Source organism: Cuculus canorus, chromosome 25 (genome assembly GCF_017976375.1).
Source record: "Cuculus canorus isolate bCucCan1 chromosome 25, bCucCan1.pri, whole genome shotgun sequence".
Taxonomy (NCBI): domain Eukaryota; kingdom Metazoa; phylum Chordata; class Aves; order Cuculiformes; family Cuculidae; genus Cuculus; species Cuculus canorus.
The window spans coordinates 5,344,552-5,366,065 of NC_071425.1; the positions used below are offsets into that span (position 1 = coordinate 5,344,552).

At 43.9% G+C, this 21,514-nt stretch overlaps 3 protein-coding genes across 3 annotated transcripts; all 3 read left to right on the forward strand.

Annotated features, from left to right (window-relative positions):
- Window positions 1-3,593: 3,593 nt before the first annotated feature.
- On the forward strand, window positions 3,594-4,526 carry LOC104066503 (olfactory receptor 6Y1). The gene has a single exon (XM_009569114.2). The coding sequence runs from the start codon at window positions 3,594-3,596 to the stop codon at window positions 4,524-4,526; it is 933 nt and encodes a 310-aa protein (XP_009567409.2).
- A 3,895-nt stretch (window positions 4,527-8,421) lies between these two features.
- Window positions 8,422-9,363, forward strand: LOC128854569 (olfactory receptor 1019-like). Its single transcript, XM_054088562.1, has one exon. It carries the CDS (start codon window positions 8,422-8,424, stop codon window positions 9,361-9,363), a length of 942 nt encoding a protein of 313 aa, XP_053944537.1.
- A 9,584-nt stretch (window positions 9,364-18,947) lies between these two features.
- On the forward strand, window positions 18,948-19,880 carry LOC128854465 (olfactory receptor 6Y1-like). The gene has a single exon (XM_054088024.1). It carries the CDS (start codon window positions 18,948-18,950, stop codon window positions 19,878-19,880), a length of 933 nt encoding a protein of 310 aa, XP_053943999.1.
- Window positions 19,881-21,514: the final 1,634 nt, after the last annotated feature.

Consider the following 21,514-nt stretch of genomic DNA (forward strand, 5'->3'; position numbering starts at 1 on the left):
GACAAGTCGTGTCCCTCAGAGGTCCGTAGTGGAATTGGTGCTGTCTAATATCTATATCAATGATATTGACAGTGAGATTGAGTGCACCCTCAGAAAGTTTGCAGATAACACCAAGCTGAGTGCTGTAGTTGCCACACTGAAAGGACAGGATGTCATCCAGAGGGACCTGGACAGGCTGGAGAAGTGGGGCTGTGAGAACAATATGCGGTTCAACAAGGCCGAGTGTAAGGTTCTGCACCTGGGTTGGGGTAATCCTCAATTCCAGTACACGATGGGGGATGATGTGATTGAGAGCAGCCCTGCAGAGAAGGACTTGGGGATACTGAGGGATGAGAAGCTCAATGCGAGCCGCAACGTGCTCTCACAGCCCAGAAGGCCAATCGTTTCCTGGGCTGCATCAAAAGAAGCATCGCCAACAGGGTGAGGGAGGAGATTCTGCCCTTCTATTCCTCTCTTGTGAGACCTCATCTGCAGTCCTGTGTCCAGTTCTGGAATCCTCAAGATAAGAAGGAGATGGAGCTGTTGGAATGGGTCCAGAGGAGACTACAAAGATGACTGGAGGGCTGGAGCACCTTTCCACCGAGGACAGGCTGAGAGAGTTGGGCCTGTTCAGTGTGGAGAAGAGAAGGCTCCAAGGAGATCTTATTGCGACCTTCCAGTACCTGAAGGGGCTACAAGAAAGCTGGAGAGGGGCTATTTGTAAAGGCTTGTGGGGATAGGACCGGGGGGGAATGGTATAAACTGGAGAGGGGCAGATTTAGACTGGACACTAGGAAGATTTTCTTCACTATGAGAGTGGTGAGGTACTGGAACAGGTTGCCCAGGGAGGGTGTGGCTGCCCCACCCCTGGAGGTGTTCAAGGCCAGGTTGGATGGGCCTTGGGCAGCCTGATCCAGTGGCATATCCCTGCTCATGGCATGGGGGTTGGAACTGGATGATCTTTAAGGCCTCATCCAACCCTAACTATACTACGATACTATTCCCAGCCTGAGTTGTGTAGTTATTTTGGCTTAGATACAGAACTTTGTATTTTGCATTCTGAAAATTCTCTATTTCCATGCAAGGTTTCCTTTGCCCTAGTCCTGCACATATGCTACATGCTTTACAGCATCCTTTTTGGTTTCCAGCTGCTGCTTCTTAAAGGCATCATCTTCTATAGGTCTTGCAGAGTATTTTCCAGCCCATTAGAGGTTATTGGGCTACAATAGGGCATCTAGAATGCCACTAGACACCTGCGTATAAGTACCTGGTCCAGGGCTTTCATCGCATCTTAGATGACAGGAGCAGGATTAGTCCAACCTAATTTGAGGGGTCCACAGTGTAGATGCAAATACCTGTAATGTGCATGTTTATGTCTGTGCTGAGGGTTTTTTTGAGGTTGTATGGGCACAATCCAACTCAGAACAATGAAGAGAATCCAAATAGCTACCAAATAGCTGAGCAAATAAATGAACTGCCTACTGAAACTACCTTCTGGACTCCTCTGTCTCTACTGTTTCAGACTCCTTTAAGTTGAAGCCAGTGAGAATTGAGAACACCCCAAATAGCACTAGACTGCTGTGTTTAGGTTGCTGAACTCAGTCTTAAATACTTACATATTGGGAGTTTAAATTGGGACAAGTGAATTCTGTATCTAACATAAACCTTAATGTAAATATATGCATAAACTACATTTTGAAGCTGAAGTTCTAGTTGATAATTATTGTAGTTGATTGAGTTCTTAAACCAGGCACACATGTATTGAATACAGTTTCTGTGTATCAGTGTCACCCACGGAGGCAGATCAAGCAACTCGAGAAACTGATGTTGTCTCTCTAACAGAGGTATTTCATGCTGTTGGAGGAATCAACGTGATATTTGTAATGTACTGTTCTAGTCAGCAAATACAGAACTTGGCCATTCATAGACCTGAAGGTTGTAGAAGTAACTGCACCATAGGAGAAATTACTTACTCCATAACTGACGACCAGCTAAGGCTCTGGATTCAGATTTAGAGGACTAAAATCTTTTTTGAATTCAGCCTCTGGTGAATAACTACAATAGCCTTTGCTTCAGGGCTTATTGGATTGGTTTTTTTGGTGTTTTTTTTCCCTCTGCCCTATCAGCAGACATCAGCTGGGGTTTTTTCTTTGTTCACTGCCACAGAAAATATCTTAGTTGTATTCATAGTTTCCTACTTCTACTCTGTATGGAATCGCAGAGGAAACAATAGGATACCTCCTCTTTCTGTGATTGCTTCCACTGGGAGGCAATCTGTAATTTCTAGGTTAGACCTCAGGAGACACTGAATGTAAATAAAGTGATTGATCTATCTGTGCCAGTATAAATCATGCAACTGACACAACAGCCTAAGCTTCCGCTGCTGCCTATTGATCATGTTCTCCAGGATCAACTAAGTTGATGGATTCTACTCTGAATTCCTACTACAGAAGGCTGAGAACAGTTTTGGGTTTAATACCACTGGCTGAGGTGTTTTTATTTTATAAAGAAAAATCTGAGTCAGCTATAAACAAACGACAGAGAAGAGAAGAGAAAAGAAGAGAAGAGAAGAGAAGAGAAGAGAAGAGAAGAGAAGAGAAGAGAAGAGAAGAGAAGAGAAGAGAAGAGAAGAGAAGAGAAGAGAAGAGAAGAGAAGAAGGCTTCAGGGAGAACTTAGAGCAGCTTCCAGTACTGAAAGGGGTGACAGGAAAGCTGGGGAGGGGCTCTTGTTGGGGGAGCGCAGGGATAGGACGAGGGGGGATGGTTTTCAGCTGAAAGAGGGGAGATTGAGATGAGATCTCGGAAAGAAATGTTTTCCAGTGAGGGTCGGGAGACCCTGGCCCAGGTTGCCCAGAGAAGTGGTGGCTGCCCCATCCCTGGAGGTGTTCAAAGCCAGGTTGGATGGGGCTTGGAGCAACCAGATCCAGTGGGAGGTGATCCATGGCAGGGGTGTTGGAACTAGATGATCTTTAAGGTCCCTTCCAACCCAAAGCATTCTGTGATTCTATGATTCTACAATTAGCTTGCAATCATGCTCTATCTCGGATGTTATGTGAACCTTTGTATCTCAATAAGATTTATGTAGATATAAGTCTCCTCAAAGCTAGCCATAGAAACCTCTAATGGGCCCCTTCAGAGACGTTTGGGGGTTTTTAAGATCGGATTGAATAAATTCTTATGGTGCTTCACATTTCCCTCACGGTTCATGGGATATACGTGGTATAACTTTAGAATTGTACGGATGTAGAAACTAAAAAATTGGCAAAGTAAATGCTCATCTATAAGCTCATAACCTAACATTGCTTTAAATTAGATGGACAATATGATAACAAGTTTAATCTTGCTTAGTTTAGACCTGTGTTTTAAATGTGATAATACTGTTAGTGCTTATCTATTGATATGAAATCTAAAGTAAAAAGCATGCTTACACATTTCCAATGAAATATTCTGAATTGAGTAGATGAATTTCACAGGATTTCTAGAAATGCAGCAATGATGCATCTGAACTTTTACAATGTCTTAAGTGGTGGTGTAATATAGTGCTATGAATTTAAGGCTGCTTGGTTAGGTTTCATTTATTACAGGTGGAAAAGGTTCTTCTTTCCCCATACAGAATGGGTGGGAGGAATGAAACCAGTGTCATGTATTTCATTCTCCTGGGTTTTTCCTCCACTGCTGAACTGCAGCTGCTCCTCTTCTCTGTTTTACTTCTGGCTTATTCATTCACTGTATTGGAAAACTTCATTATCATTCTAATCATCAGAACTAACGACAGTCTGCAAAAACCCATGTATTTCTTCTTAGGAAATCTGTCTTTCTTAGAGATCTGGTACGTTTCTGTCATTGAGCCAAAGATGCTCATAGATTTCTTCTCTCAAGACAAACACATCTCGTTCCAGGGTTGTATGGCACAGTTGTATTTCTGTGTGACTTTTATTGGTACTGAGTCCATTCTATTAGCTGTGATGGCCTACGACCGCTTCTTGGCTGTATGCAAACCTCTCCGATACCCACTCATCATGAATCATCGGTTCTGTGCTCAGCTGACAGCTGGCTGTTGGGTGTGTGGCTTGATCACTTCTTCCATCAAGCTGAGCTTTATTGCCCGTCTCTCATTCTGTGATGTAGACAAAATCAATCACTATTTCTGCGATATTTCACCCCTATTGAACATCTCCTGCAGTGATTCTTCTTCAGCTGAGCTGGTGGACTTCATCTTGGCTCTGATGGTCATCATGGTGCCTCTTTGTACTGTGGTCACCTCCTATATTTACATCATATTCACCGTGTTGAAGGTCCCTTCTCAGGGGAGGCAAAAGGCCTTTTCCACCTGCACTTGTCATTTGACTGTAGTGATATTGTTCTACTCCACCACTCTTTTCACTTATGCCCGTCCTAAGGTCATGTACACCTACAGTGCGAACAAGTCTATAGCAGTCTTGTACACGATAGTTGTGCCACTACTGAATCCTCTCATATATTGCCTTAGAAACAAAGAAGTCAGGCTTGCCCTCAGGAAGACCTTTGCCTCCACGAGACACCCCTGAGAAGGGGCTTTGCTCAAGCTGATGAAGTAAAGCCAGGAGGTCCAGACCTTAATCCACGCTCAAGTGAAGCTCTCCTCTTCATGCACCCAGTGACAGAACATGATGAACATAAGTTTGGTCTGTGTGTACGCTATGGGTTTGAGTGGGGAGGGGTTTTTTCTTCTTATTTTTGTTTTTCCCCACTAATATTCTATGCCTTTCTCAGAAGTCTTCGGCTGAATGACTGCTCTGAGTTTTAAAGAGAACATTTAACTACACTAGTACCAAACTCCAGATTTTGTTTGCTCTAGATAGATTACCAGGTCCGCAAAACATTGGGTGGGAATGTAAAAGGCATGTAAAATGCAAATATCTACATCTGATTTATTTAAACCGAAACCCTGTTACTGTCCCTGGAAAGAAACAGGCAGTGGAAAAGGAAACAATTCGGACAACTGACAGGATAAAATGAAACACCCTCTGAAGGAGACAACTTTTCTAATACAGCAATAGAAGGAGTACAATGGGAATAACCCCTGTGGTATAATTACAGTGAGACTTGGACTCAGTTGCTGGTTGACACAAGGGCCCTGGTACCTGAATAACCTTATTGTACCCAGGACACACCAAATAAATCACTCCAAGAAGAAATTCAGATGCAACTGCCAGGGTAGATCACTTCCCTGTTTCCTTCAGGCTGCAGGAGCCTTGGATCTAACAGTATTCCAGCAGGAGTTGTGACCTTAAGCTCTGACTCACAGACTGCAGTCCGAGTCTTCCCACCAAATATGAAGGAGTTGAGAGACACAGCTGATGCACCTGAGTCAAATGCTGATTATCTGTGAGAAAAAACGATTATCAGTTCTAGGTCCCTCTGGGTAAGAAGATGCCTCTGAGATCTACGCCTTGCTCAGGACATCACAGTGATTCAAAAAGTTTAACTCACTGTCACAAGCAAATAAAACAAGATAAAAGCCTGTTGGCTGACTGCATCTCTCTATGACCATGTTAAATGTAGGTTTGAGTCAGAACTGAGATACTCCTGTCATCGTATGCTCTGTACGAGCAGGCAGATTTTCCTGATTTTGCACACCCATCTTTACAGGGAGGAGACCGTAAGACACTCGCTGGAAACCGCGCTCTGTGTATATCGTTGCCATGGTTACAACTGATGCAAACAAGACTTTTTGAACATGCAAAACACAATTTTAAGAAGAAGTGTTAAGAAGATCTCCAAGTTAACCATACCAGGAAGCTATCAGAAGAAATGTAAAGTGCTGCTGTATTCCAAATGTTAGCAGAAAAACTGTGATGGGAAAATAGGTGAACGATAGAATACGAGTGTGCGTGTTTGAATCACAACATGGGAAAGGAGAGAAATGAAAAACAAAATCTGGTATTTCTTTAGTTTTACATTTCAGATCAAAAGCCACGAAGCCCTCCATAAGCATGGATTCCTCCAATACTTCCTACAAATTAGACATCTAAATCTAATGTCTAATTAGACATATAAGCAAACTACCCTGGGCTCCTTTACTATTCATAGACATGGTTTATCACCCCCAGAGGATACTTATTCTATTTATCTTTAACATTTATCTTTAACCACCTCCCTGGGCAGCCTGTTCCACTGCCCAATGACCCTTTCTGTGAATTTTTTTTCCCTGATATCCAGTCTGACCCTCCCCTGGAGCAGCTTGAGACCGTTCCCCCTTGTCCTGTCCCCTGCCACTTGGGAGAAGAGCCCAGCTCCCTCCTCTCCACAACCTCCTTTCAGGCAGTTGTAGAGAGCAATAAGGTCTCCCCTCAGCCTTCTCTTCTCCAGGATAAACAATCCCAGCTGCTCCTCGTAACCCTTGTTCTCCAGCCCCTTCTCCAGCTTCGTTGCTCTTCTCTGGACACACTCCAGAGCCTCAACATCCTTGTTTTTGAGAGGGGCCCAGAAATGAACACAGTACTCGAGGTGTGGTCTCACCAGTGCCGAGTTCAGGGGCAGAATCCCCTCTCTGGCCCTGCTGGTCACAGCGTTTCTGATCCAAGCCAAGATGCCATTGGCCTTCTTGGCCACCTGGGCCACTGCTGCCTCATGGTCAGTCAGCTGTCAACCAACACCCCCAGGCCCTTCTCCTCCAGGCAGCTCTCCAGCCACTCTTCCCCTAGTCTGTAGTACTGCATAGGGTTGTTGTGCCCCAAGTGCAGGACCCGGCATTTGGCCTTGTTGAACCTCCTGCCATTGGTCTCAGCGCAGCGGTCCACCCTGTTCAGATCCCTTTGGAGCCTCCCTACCCTCAAGCCGACGGACACTTCCTCCCAGCTTAGTGTTGTCTGCAAACTTGCTAAGGGTGCACTCAATGCCTTCATCCAGGTCATTGATAAATATACTGAACAGGACTGGACTCGGCACTGAACCCTGGGGGACACCACTGGTGACGGGACTCCAGCTGCAGTTAACTCCGTTTACCACAACTCTTTGGACCTGGCCATCCAGTCAGTTTTCCACCCAGGAGAGGGTGCGCCTGTCCAGGCCAGAGGCAGCCAAGTTTCCTAAGCAGAATGCTGTGAGACACTGTGTCAAAGGCTTTACTGAAGTCCAAGAAGACTATGTCCAGTAAGGGGCTCATCTTGTCATAGAAGGGTATTGTTTGGCATTTCTTCTTGGTTTTTCTTATTTTGTAGGCAAAGAAATGTCACAAGGGAAAAATGCCTCATCTGAGATTCAGATGCCTTCTATGAAGATCTACGACTCTGGAAGATGAGTCCCCAGTGTACCTATGCAGATGTATTAAAGTCGATGCGAGCAACACCTGAGGAGAATGCCCGCACAGCCAGCAAGATGAGAGGCCACTGACACATGGATTGCTCAGGACTATCAAAAAATCAGTCGAGTACAAAAAACGCTCAATGTTTTTGGCAATTTGTTCAAGAAATCTGAATACCAAAACCTGCCGTTGGCTTTGATCACACTATTACAAGGTAAGCGTATTGCCTTGTGTGAAGACTGAGCTTCACTTTGCTGAGTTAAGCAACAGAATTGGCTAAAAAATAGTTTATATCTTTATTCTGATTCCACAGCACTGAGAATAATCAGGGTTTGTGAATGCAGTTAGATCTTCCGGACAGCAAGTCGATTAACAATAACCCAATATTTAAGGGGTCTACATTAGTCATTGTAAATTTTCTGTTTGATCAACAGGGAGACAGACAATTCCAGAGACCTCAGACCTCAAGCGAATCAAAAATCTCGTGCCCCTCTCATTGCCATAAAAACAATGCCAGCAGCCTTGCTCTTAGCTTAGGTTTCTGTTGGTCTGTTTAAAAAAGCCATTTCCTTAAAGCAGTAGCAGTTGTTATTTCCACAATACTCTCATTCCATACAGGACATTTTTCCACTGAAAAGATGTTTGTTTATTATGAAACTTTTTCATAAGTTTGTATCTGTTACATTTAAATCATTGATGGTTAAACATAAAACCAGAATAAAAATAAAGATTCAAAAAGAAGTACAATTAGGTCAGACCAGACTACTCATCCATTAAACAATTGACCGCACTGATGTACAATGGTGACATTTTCCTTTTATTTTTATGGATAAAGGTATCTCTTTTTTCTTCTCATTTTCTTGCTAGGTTGATTCACTTTCTGATGAAGATAGATACCTCTAAGGGACTGTTTTCCCTCCATGTTTCAAACAGGTACACTCGAAGTTTCACACTGTGGGTGCAGCTTGTTCTTTCTTTTGACGATAAAGGAAGACATAATGATAGAAGAAACTGTAGACAATTGGCTTTGACCAGATGTGTGACCTTGAGCGCCTCAAGTGAGGTTCTCTGTACACAAAAGCACCTTATTCCTCTGATTGCTTCTCCAGGAAAAGTGCTGAAATCCACTGCAACCTAATTTCTTACGTGAACGTGATATGAAAGGAAACATGGAAAACCACACCAAGATAACTGAGTTCATGCTAGTTGGGTTCAAATCTCATCCAGGATCGCAACTGCTTCTTTCGTTTCTCTTCTCAATAATGTATGTTGTCACTGTGGTAGGAAATGGCTGCATGATTCTCATCATTAGAACAGACTCCAACCTGCACACTCCCATGTACTTTTTCCTACAGAACTTGTCCATCTTGGACATCTGCTATTCCTCTGTCATCACTCCCAAAGCAGCACTGACCTTCTCACTCGGTAGAGGACTCATTTCCTACAATGGCTGTGCATCTCAAATGTTCTTCTTCTCTCTCTTTGGCACAACGGAAGCCTTCTTCCTCGCTGTGATGGCTTATGATCGCTTCTGTGCCATTTGCTCTCCACTGCTGTACACAATCATTATGAATAAAAGGTTTTGCATTTTCATGGTGATGGGCTCTTATCTGTCAGGCTGCATCAACTGCACCATTCAGACAGGCTTTACATTCAGTTTGTCCTTTTGTGGGCACCAAGAAATAAACCACTTCTTCTGTGATGTTCCTGCAGTGATGCATGCCTCCTGCTCAGACGTGTTTGTCAATGAAATAGTCATGCTGGCTCTGTGTGGATCAATTATTGTGGGCACTGCCTTGGTGGTTTTTATCTCCTATGGTTATATTGTCCTCATTATTATCCAAATGCCTTCAGCTGAGAGCAGGCGCAAGGCCTTCTCCACTTGCTCTTCTCACATGCTGGCCGTCAGCTTGTTTTTTGGGTCTGTTTTCTTCATGTATGCTCAGCCTGGGGTCACATCTTCACCTGACAAAAACAACACCATCTCTGTCCTCTATACTATTGTCATCCCCATGCTAAACCCTTTCATCTACGCCCTCCGAAACCAGGAGGTGAAAGGATCTCTGAAAAAACAGTTCAAAGGGAAAGGCTTCTTTTAGCCCCTTCACTAAAGATGGGAATGACCACAGTGTCCAATTCACTACAGAGATATTTAGAAGGGAGAACAAGGGTCATCGAGGGACTTCAGGTCTTGTTTTCAAGAGTCTTTTGTGGTTATAGATGGTCAATGGCACGGATGAAAGCAGGAGGTTTAAAGAAACCAAGGAGAATTAGATCAGGTGAAGATGTGGATTCAATTAACCAGATTTAGGCACTTACTGTCTGAGCTGTATATAGAATTTTTTCAAAAGGCACAAGAATTTTAAAGCCATAATTAATCCAACTGTGTATTAAATGTCTGACATAGGACACAAACTCTGACTCTGGCAGTGTCTTTCTTCTATGTGTTGGAACATGGCCACTTCAGGTAGAGACATTCTCCCTGTAAACATCCCAAGAGAAATTGGGTCAAATGAGAGTGAACTGAATGATTTATTCGTCCTGTGCTTTTCATTTTTTTAAACTATACTTTTTCAATTTTGCCTTTAATATTTTTTTCTTAGGAATGAGTGAAACCACTGAAATTCAGGTTCCAACCATCAAGCATTGATGGGTGATTGCAATCTTGTGTCTGAATTGCTCTCTATGAAAAGTAATATACAGCTGAATTCTGGTTCCATGTGTTTGTGTTCCTGCTTGCATGAGTATTTCTAACAGGATGGGAGCTTTTTCTCTGTGATAGATAAGCTTATCACAACACAATCTGCCATAGCATGAAGATAATATGTTTGAATTCAACTTTACAGCTGCTTGAAGTGATTCAAAATCATAGAATCATAGAATGGTTTGGGATGGAAGGCACCGTAAAGATCATCCAGTTCCAATCCCCGTGCCATGGGCAGGGACACCTTCTACTGGATCCAGTTGCTCAGAGACCCATCCAACCTGGCCTTGAACACCTTCAGGAATGGGGCATCCATGACTCCTCTGGGCAGCTGGGCCAGGGCCTCACCACCCTCATGGTGAAGAATTTCCTCCTTATGTCTAGTCTAAATCTGCCCCTCTCCAATTTATAGCTATTTCCCCTAGTCCTATCACTACATGCCTTTTAAAAAGCCCCTCCCCAGCCTTGTTGTACACCCCCTTCAGGTACTGGAAGGTGTCTATAAGATCTCCTCGGAGCCTCCTCTTCTCCAGGCTGAACAAGCCCAACTCTCTCAGCCTGTCCTTGTATGGAAGGTGCTCCAGCCCTCGGATCATCTTTGTAGCCTCCTCTGGACCTGTTTCAACAGCTCCATCTCCTTCTCATGTTGAGGATTCCAGAACTGGACACAATCCTCCAGATGAGGTCTCACGAGAGCTGAGTAGAGGGGCAGAAACCCCTCCCTTGCTGTGTTGGCCACGCTTGTTTTGATGCAGCCCAGGACACTGCTGAACTTCCAAACTGTGATTGTGCATTGCCAGCTCATGTTGAGCTTCCCACCAATGAGCACCACCAAGTCCTCCTCTGTAGGGTTACTCTAATTCTGGTAAAAAACTTTGGAATTTCAAAAAAATACCAACTTGAAATATTTGTGAGTCAATACCTGGCGGTGCAGCTGCCATTAACAGTGATTCAGCTTTGATGGTGTGGGAGCAACTTTGACAATCAAGGACTCTGTGAAAGGGGTGGGATCAACCTGATCAAATGGGTCAGAAGCATTTTTACCGACCGGCTGGTCACTTTGGTGGATGATGTTGAAAGGCACAGGGTTGGCAGTGCAGAAAGAAGAGACTCAGCCATAACAAAATAGGTGTAGAGGGGGCTGATGCTGTTCATTTCCATACCATCCCTCAAAAGTGCCTTCAATTAAAACATCACATGCTCCTCAGCTCTCCTACCCACACTGTTAGCAGACCCAAAGTCCAACATCACATTCAGATACCCACGTTCTGTTGCTTTGCTTCCACTTTCCTGAGACCAGGGCTTCACCCTCCTCTTCATACTCTCTTTTTGTAGATGCATATGTGTATTTTCTCTTTCCTATCTTTCAAGTTAGTGCCCTGTCCCCCCGCCCCTCCATCTACGGTTCTTTGGGGGCAGTTCTTTAGGGCAGTTTTTTGGGGGCGATTCTTTGGGGTCGGTTCCTTGGGTGGTTCTTTTCACGATAACACTCCCATGCTCAACCCCTTCATTTACTGTCTGAGGAACCAGGAGATTAAAGGGGCTTTGAAAAAAGCCTTGTGTTAGACGGACTGCCCCAAGGTGTCTCAGTCCATTGCTGTCCACCTTTAAGGCAGTTCTCTACAGACAGAGTAAAGATGAGAGCTAGAAGGAAAGGGTGTAAGACTTATGTTGTACTTTGAGCTGCAATCATTGAAATGCTGGTAATTCAAGAAGAAATCACCTTTCTACCTATTACCTTCAAATATTACCTATTACCTTGCCCAGAGCAGTGGTGGCTGCCCCATCCCTGGAGGTGTTCAAGGCCAGGTTGGATGGGACTTTGAGCAACCTGATCCAGTGGGAGGTGTCCCTGCCCATGGCAGGGCAGGTGGAACTGGATGATCTTTAAAATCCCTTCTAACTCAAAGCATTCCATGATTTTGTGATTCTATGAAATGATCTCTATTATCTGATAAATGCTTATGCACAATGACGTTACTGATTTGACTGAAGGGACTGAAAGACCGGGATATCATAGAATCATAGAAGGGTTTGAGGGGGAAGGTACCTTAAAGATGGCCTAATTCCACCCCGTGCCATGGGCAGAGACACCTCCCACTGGCTCAGGCTGCCCAACGCTCTATCCAACCCGGCCTTGAACCCCTCCAGGGATGGGGCAGACACAACTTCCATGGGCAATCTGTGCCAGTGCCTCACGACCCCTATGGTGAAGAAATTCCTCCCTATGTCTAGTCTAAATCTGCCCCTCTCCAGTTTATACCCATTTCCCCTTGTCCCATCACTACAAGACTTTGTGAACAGTCCCTCTCCAGCTTTCCTGTAGCCCCTTCAGGTACTGGAAGGTGGAGATAAGTTCTCCTCGGAGCCTTCTCTTCTCCAGGCTGAAAAAGCCCAACTCTCTTAGCCTGTCCTCATTTAGGAGGTGCTCCAGCCCTTGGATCATCTTTGTAGCCTTCTCTGGACCTGTTCCAACAGCTCCATCTCCTTCTCATGTTGAGGATTCTAGAGCTGGACACAATCCTCCAGATGAGGTCTCACAAGAGAGGAATAGATGGACAGAATCCCCTCCCTCACCTTGTTGGTCACATTTCTTTGATGCAGCCCAGGACACGGTTGGCCTTCTGGGCTGTGGGCGGACATTGGTGGCTCATGTCGAGCTTCATACATTAGTGGCTTTGGAAAGACAACTGAAATGTTTTGTTAAAAGGATGGAATCCAGTTCCAGGCAATATCTGACAGCTGAGGGGAGACCCATGTGCGTAACAATAGGTACACGCCTAATGTTTTAAATATCTTGGTTAATTCTGCTCCATCTCCAAACATGATGCTAAAATGAAGATACTTTTCTGTAGTTCCTGTACCATACCTGCACATCCGAAAGGGGAGGGCTCAGGAACCCCACAGTATTTCATCTTCTATGAGAAGCTTGTACTTAGGAACCTATATCGATCCTCCTGGAAGGGAGTAACAGCAGAAGGAAAGAAAGTGCTCAGAGTGGAGTGGAAGAAGCCCAACTTCTTAAGAAATGTTGAAATAAATATTCTAAATAAATTGAAGACTTTAAATCACGGTCCCTGATAAGAAAGTAACCTTTTTTAAAAAAAAAAAATTTGTAGAACATTTTCATTAATTTCTGTTCTTACAAATTCTGCTGCATTCACTGTGTATCATTTGCATTCACTGTGTATCATTTGAGTATGAATGAACTCACAGTCACTCGGGATTTCTGTGTATTGTTAAAGTCAGTGGCTGCACCTCTGCTGCCTTTCTCAACATGGGCACTACTGAATTAATTTACTCAAGAGAGTGATCTGTGGCCATTTTGCTAATAATATCAGTGTCAGATGCTGATAGCATTCACGGCCAGGCCCCTTTCGATGAGGTTGCTCAGAGCAATGAGCAATCCTTTGCTTGTGGCCAACTCCAAAGGCTTTTGCATCTGTTCACCCAGGGTTTCTGCAAGTTTGTTTTCTCTGCAACACGCCACATCTCTGTTCCACAGCATCAATGTGATCTTAATCTATGCTGCTTTTAAGGGCTTCTTTTTTATTTACTTGTTTATTTACTTGTTTCTTTATTTATTTAGAATGACACTGTTGTTTAAAGACTTCAGACTCAACTACGCTGATGCCTCATTCAGTTACAAGCAAGATTCCTGCATCTCCAAACACAAGGTCCTGGGATGCTGTTGCCTTCCTGTGGCCCTGCACTGAGCTGGAAATACTGTAATAGCTTTAAAAGCTAATCTGAAGGTTCACATTGTTTATAACACAGCCAAGAATTACCTTACAGCTTGTAATGTTTATGCTTTTAGATGGTACTGAGTTTCTATGCTGCACGTGAGGGATGGACAACAGATGAAATGTGGCAAGTAAAAATGTCAAGGCTGGTGCAATAGTTTCAAAGTATTTGGCCATGTGGACAGAGCAAGAGGGAGGAGATGTTTCATCTTTGCCACCAGCTCAAACTGGCTCTAGATTGATCGGAACCACAGGACCACCGATCTGTTTTGTTTGAGGAAAGAACCAGTTTTCCATTGCAGAAGAATCCTAACCTGCATTTGCTAAATAGCAAATGTAGACTTTAAACAGGGACAGTCAGGCGAACAGCACTTCATAGTGCAACACAGAGAGATCCAGAATAGCAATACAAACTAGGAATAAATGTTTTCCTGTGAGGGTGGGGGAGGCCCTGGCCCAGGTTGCCCAGAGAATGGTGGCTGCCCCATCCCTGGAGGGGTTCAAGGCCAGGTTGGATGGGGCTTTGAGCAACCTGATCCAGTGGGAGATGTCCCTGCCCATAGAAGGAGTTTGGAACTGGATGGGTTATAAGGTCCCTTCCACCCCAAACTATTCTATGATTCTGTGATTCTATGATTCTGTGATTCTATGGTTCTGTGATTCTATGAAGATACACTCAACCCAGTGTGAGTTCAGTTCAGTAGAACCATTCTCTAATTTCTGATTGACAATCTGTGTTTAACAACTATGAAAACGCCACTTGAAGGACAAGTTCAACTTCTTGATTACCTTTAGATAAGCAGACAAATAATAGGGTTGCAACCCAGCCCAGATGTTTCGTATTCATCTCACCCAACTATGAATGGAATTTGACTCCAAGTTTAAACACCCAAGTGGGAGCAGAAGATGTCAAAGCTTTCAGCAGTGTCAAGGAATTTCTAGGACCTGGATTAGTTGCAGAGTCATGGGTGCTTAGTGCCTCTTGAAATGACTGTGTAAACAATAAGATGAACCCAAATCCTTTATAATCCAGGTCATTCCCCTTTGAGTTGCTGCAGGCTGCTCTTAGCCTTCTCTTCATCAGATTAAACAAGAGCAGCCCTATTCTTAGTGTCTGTACACCAGACTACTGTTGGCCATACTGGTAGATCTCTGCTGGACTCTCTCCAGTTTCTCTCAGCCCATCCTGAGCCAGGGTGCTCAATACTGAACACAGTACGTGAGCTCTGCATGATGGAGGATCTTTACATCCTTGAATACAATTTGCCTTATTTACAGTATGAGTGACTACTGCTCGCTATTTGGTTTGGAATCCATCATAACTCTCTGGTTTTTTTTCATCAAGGCTGTCATGATGGACTCGATGTGTTGGGCAGGGAGGTGATTAATGGCAGCCAGCATGGCTTCACCAAGGGCAAGTCCTGTCTGACCAACTTGGTGGCTTTCTATGATGGGGTAACCGCAGCAGTGGACATGGGTAAACCAACGGATGTGATCTATCTAGGCTTCCGTAAAGCCTTTGACACAGTCCCCCACAACGTCCTTCTCTCTAAATTGGAGAGAGATGGATTTGATGAGTGGACGGTAATGTGGATAAGAAACTGGTTGGATGGTCGTATTCAGAGAATAATGGTCAATGGCTCAAAGTCTAGATGGAGATCCGTGACAAGTCGTGTCCCTCAGAGGTCCGTAGTGGAATTGGTGCTGTCTAATATCTATATCAATGATATTGACAGCGAGATTGAGTGCACCCTCAGCAAGTTTGCAGATAACACCAAGCTGAGTGGTGTAGTTGCCACACCGAAAGGACAGGATGTCATCCAGAGGGACCTGGACAGGCTGGAGAAGTGGGGCTGTGAGAACCATATGCGGTTCAACAAGGCCGAGTGTAAGGTTCTGCACCTGGGTTGGGGTAATCCCCAATTCCAGTACACAATGGGGGATGATGTGATTGAGAGCAGCCCTGCAGAGAAGGACTTGGGGATACTGAGGGATGAGAAGCTCAATGCGAGCCGCAACGTGCTCTCACAGCCCAGAAGGCCAATCATGTCCTGGGCTGCATCAAAAGAAGCATGGCCAACAGGGTGAGGGAGGAGATTCTGCCCTTCTATTCCTCTCTTGTGAGACCTCATCTGCAGTCCTGTGTCCAGTTCTGGAATCTTCAAGATAAGAAGGAGATGGAGCTGTTGGGTCCAGAGGAGACTACAAAGATGATCAGAGGGCTGGAGCACCTTTCCACCGAGGACAGGCTGAGAGAGTTGGGCCTGTTCAGTGTGGAGAAGGCTCCAAGGAGATCTTATTGTGACCTTCCAGTACCTGAAGGGGCTACAGGAAAGCTGGAGAGGGACTGTTCATGAAGGCTTGTGGGGATAGGATGAGAGGGAATGGGTATAAACTGGAGAGGGGCAGATTTAGACTGGACACTAGGAAGAATTTCTTCACTATGAGAGTGGTGAGGCCCTGGAACAGGCTGCCCAGGGAGGGTGTGGCTGCCCCACCCCTGAAGGTGTTCAAGGCCAGGTTGGATGGGCCTTGGGCAGCCTGAGCCAGTGGGATGTCCCTGCTCATGGCATGTCCCTGCTCATGGAACTGGATGATCTTTAAGGTCTTATCCAACCCTAACTATACTGCGATACTATTCCCAGCCTGAGTTGTGTAATTATTTTGGCTTAGGTACAGAACTTTGTATTTTGCATTCTGAAAATTCTCTATTTCCATGCAAGGTTTCCTTTGCCCTAGTCCTGCACATATGCTACATGCTTTACAGCATCCTTTTTGGTTTCCAGCTGCTGCTTCTTAAAGGCATCATCTTCTGTAGGTCTTGCAGAGTATTTTCCAGCCCATTAGAGGTTATTGGGCTACAATAGGGCATCTAGAATGCCACTAGACACCTGCGTATAAGTACCTGGTCCAGGGCTTTCATCGCATCTTAGATGACAGGAGCAGGATTAGTCCAACCTAATTTGAGGGGTCCACAGTGTAGATGCAAATACCTGTAATGTGCATGTTTATGTGTGTGCTGAGGGGTTTTTTTGAGGTTGTATGGGCACAATCCAACTCAGTACAATGAAGAGAATCCAAATAGCTACCAAATAGCTGAGCAAATAAATGAACTGCCTACTGAAACTAGCTTCTGGACTCCTCTGTCTCTACTGTTTCAGACTCCTTTAAGTTGAAGCCAGTGAGAATTGAGAACACCCCAAATAGCACTAGACTGCTGTGTTTAGGTTGCTGAACTCAGTCTTAAATACTTACATATTGGGAGTTTAAACTGGGACAAATGAATCCCGTAATCTAGCATAAACCTAAATGTAAATATATACATAAACCCCATTTTGAAGCTGAAGTTCTAGTTGATAATTATTGCAGTTGATTGAGTTCTTAAACCAGGCACACATGTATTGAATACAGTTTCTGTGTATCAGTGTCACCCACGGAGGCAGATCAAGCAACTCGAGAAACGGATGTTGTCTCTCTAACAGAGGTATTTCATGCTGTTGGAGGAATCAACGTGATATTTGTAATGTACTGTTCTAGTCAGCAAATACAGAACTTGGCCATTCATAGACCTGAAGGTTGTAGAAGTAACTGCACCATAGGAGAAATTACTTACTCCATAACTGACGACCAGCTAAGGCTCTGGATTCAGATTTAGAGGACTAAAATCTTTTTCGAATTCAGCCTCTGGTGAATAACTACAATAGTCTTTGCTTCAGGGCTTATTGGATTGGTTTTTTGGTGTTTTTTCCCTCTGCCCTATCAGTAGACATTAGCTGGGGTTATTTCTTTGTTCACTGCCACAGAAAAAAGTCTTAGTCATATTCATAGTTTCCTACTTCTACTCTGCATGGAATCGCAGAGGAAACAATAGGATACCTCCTCTTTCTGTGATTGCTTCCACTGGGAGGCAATCTGTAATTTCTAGGTTAGATCTCATGAGACACTGAATGTAAATAAAGTGATTGATCTATCTGTGCCAGTATAAATCATGCAACTGACACAACAGCCTACGCTTCCTCTGTTGCCTATTGATCATGTTCTCCAGGATCAACTAAGTTGATGGATTCTACTCTGAATTCCTACTACAGAAGGCTGAGAACAGTTTTGGGTTTAATCCCACTGGCTGAAGCGTTCTTATTTTATAAAGAAAAATCTGAGTCAGCTATAAACAAACCAGACAGAGAAGAGAAGAGAAGAGAAGAGAAGAGAAGAGAAGAGAAGAGAAGAGAAGAGAAGAGAAGAGAAGAGAAGAGAAGAGAAGCGAAGAGAAGAGAAGAGAAGAGAAGAAGGCTTCAGGGAGAACTTAGAGCAGCTTCCAGTACTGAAAGGGGTGACAGGAAAGCTGGGGAGGGGCTCTTGTTGGGGGAGCGCAGGGATAGGACGAGGGGGGATGGTTTTCAGCTGAAAGAGGGGAGATTGAGATGAGATCTTGGAAAGAAATGTTTTCCAGTGAGGGTCGGGAGGCCCTGGCCCAGGTTGCCCAGAGAAGTGGTGGCTGCCCCATCCCTGGAGGTGTTCAAAGCCAGGTTGGATGGGGCTTGGAGCAACTGGATCCAGTGGAAGGTGATCCATGGCGGGGGGGTTGGAACTAGATGATCTTTAAGGTCCCTTCCAACCCAAAGCATTCTATGATTCTACAATTAGCTTGCAATTATGCTCTATCTGGGATGTTATGTGTACCTTTGTATCTCAATAAGCTTTATGTAGATATAAGTCTCCTCAAAGCTAGCCATAGAAACCTCTAATGGGCCCCTTCAGAGACGTTTGGGGGTCTTTAAGATCAGATTGAATAAATTCTTATGGTGCTTCACATTTCCCTCACAGTTCATGGGATATACATGGTATAACTTTAGAATGTTACGGATGTAGAAACTAAAATATTGGCAAAGTAAATGCTCATCTATAAGCTCATAACCTAACATTGCTTTAAATTAGATGGACAATATGATAACAAGTTTAATCTTGCTTAGTTTAGACCTGTGTTTTAAATGTGATAATACTGTTAGTGCTTATCTATTGATATGAAATCTAAAGTAAAAAGCATGCTTACACATTTACAATGAAATATTCTGAATTGAGTAGATGAATTTCACAGGATTTCTAGAAATGCAGCAATGATGCATCTGAACTTTTACAATGTCTTAAGTGGAGGTGTAATATAGTGCTATGAATTTAAGCCTGTTTGGTTAGGTTTCATTTATTACAGGTGGAAAAGGTTCTTCTTTCCCCATACAGAATGGGTGGGAGGAATGAAACCAGTGTCATGTATTTCATTCTCCTGGGTTTTTCCTCCACTGCTGAACTGCAGCTGCTCCTCTTCTCTGTTTTACTTCTGGCTTATTCATTCACTGTATTGGAAAACTTCATTATCATTCTAATCATCAGAACTAACGACAGTCTGCAAAAACCCATGTATTTCTTCTTAGGAAATCTGTCTTTCTTAGAGATCTGGTACGTTTCTGTCATTGAGCCAAAGATGCTCATAGATTTCTTCTCTCAAGACAAACACATCTCGTTCCAGGGTTGTATGGCACAGTTGTATTTCTTTGTGACTTTTATTGGTACTGAGTCCATTCTATTAGCTGTGATGGCCTACGACCGCTTCTTGGCCGTATGCAAACCTCTCCGATACCCACTCATCATGAATCATCGGTTCTGTGCTCAGCTGACAGCTGCCTGTTGGCTGTGTGGCTTGATCACTTCTTCCATCAAGCTGAGCTTTATCGCCCATCTCTCATTCTGTGATGTAGACAAAATCAATCACTATTTCTGCGATATTTCACCCCTATTGAACATCTCCTGCAGTGATTCTTCTTCAGCTGAGCTAGTGGACTTCATCTTGGCTCTGATCGTCATCGTGGTGCCTGTGTGTACTGTGGTCGCCTCCTATATTTACATCATATTCACCGTGTTGAAGGTCCCTTCTCAGGGGAGGCAAAAGGCCTTTTCCACCTGCACTTCTCATTTGACTGTAGTGATATTGTTCTACTCCACCACTCTTTTCACTTATGCCCGTCCTAAGGTCATGTACACCTACAGTGCGAACAAGTCTATAGCAGTCTTGTACACGGTAGTTGTGCCACTACTGAATCCTCTCATATATTGCCTTAGAAACAAAGAAGTCAGGCTTGCCCTCAGGAAGACCTTTGCCTCCACGAGACACCCCTGAGAAGGGGCTTTGCTCAAGCTGATGAAGTAAAGCCAGGAGGTCCAGACCTTAATCCACGCTCAAGTGAAGCTCTCCTCTTCATGCACCCAGTGACAGAATATGATGAATCTAAGTTTAGTCTGTGTGTACGCTATGGGTTTGAGTGAGGAGGGGTTTTTTCTTCTTTCCCCCCCCTCCCCACTATGATTCTATGCCTTTCTCAGAAGTCTTCGGCTGAATGACTGCTCTGAGTTTCAAAGAGAACATTTAACAACGCTAGTACCAAACTCCAGATTTTGTTTGCTCTAGATAGATTACCAGGTCCGCAAAACATTGGGTGGGAATGTAAAAGGCATGTAAAATGCAAATATCTACATCTGATTTATTTAAACCGAGATCCTGCTATTGTCCCTGGAAAGAAACAGGCAGTGGAAAAGGAAACAATTCGGACAACTGACAGGATAAAATGAAACACCCTCTGAAGGAGACAACTTTTCTAATACAGCAATAGAAGGAGTACAATGGGAATAACCCCTGTGGTATAATTACAGTGAGACTTGGACTCAGTTGCTGGTTGACACAAGGGCCCTGGTACCTGAATAACCTTATTGTACCCAGGACACACCAAATAAATCACTCCAAGAAGAAATTCAGATGCAACTGCCAGGGTAGATCACTTCCCTGTTTCCTTCAGGCTGCAGGAGCCTTGGATCTAACAGTATTCCAGCAGGAGTTGTGACCTTAAGCTCTGACTCACAGACTGCAGTCCGAGTCTTCCCACCAAATATGAAGGAGTTGAGAGACACAGCTGATGCACCTGAGTCAAATGCTGATTATCTGTGAGAAAAAACGATTATCAGTTCTAGGTCCCTCTGGGTAAGAAGATGCCTCTGAGATCTACGCCTTGCTCAGGACATCACAGTGATTCAAAAAGTTTAACTCACTGTCACAAGCAAATAAAACAAGATAAAAGCCTGTTGGCTGACTGCATCTCTCTATGACCATGTTAAATGTAGGTTTGAGTCAGAACTGAGATACTCCTGTCATCGTATGCTCTGTACGAGCAGGCAGATTTTCCTGATTTTGCACACCCATCTTTACAGGGAGGAGACCGTAAGACACTCGCTGGAAACCGCGCTCTGTGTATATCGTTGCCATGGTTACAACTGATGCAAACAAGACTTTTTGAACATGCAAAACACAATTTTAAGAAGAAGTGTTAAGAAGATCTCCAAGTTAACCATACCAGGAAGCTATCAGAAGAAATGTAAAGTGCTGCTGTATTCCAAATGTTAGCAGAAAAACTGTGATGGGAAAATAGGTGAACGATAGAATACGAGTGTGCGTGTTTGAATCACAACATGGGAAAGGAGAGAAATGAAAAACAAAATCTGGTATTTCTTTAGTTTTACATTTCAGATCAAAAGCCACGAAGCCCTCCATAAGCATGGATTCCTCCAATACTTCCTACAAATTAGACATCTAAATCTAATGTCTAATTAGACATATAAGCAAACTACCCTGGGCTCCTTTACTATTCATAGACATGGTTTATCACCCCCAGAGGATACTTATTCTATTTATCTTTAACATTTATCTTTAACCACCTCCCTGGGCAGCCTGTTCCACTGCCCAATGACCCTTTCTGTGAATTT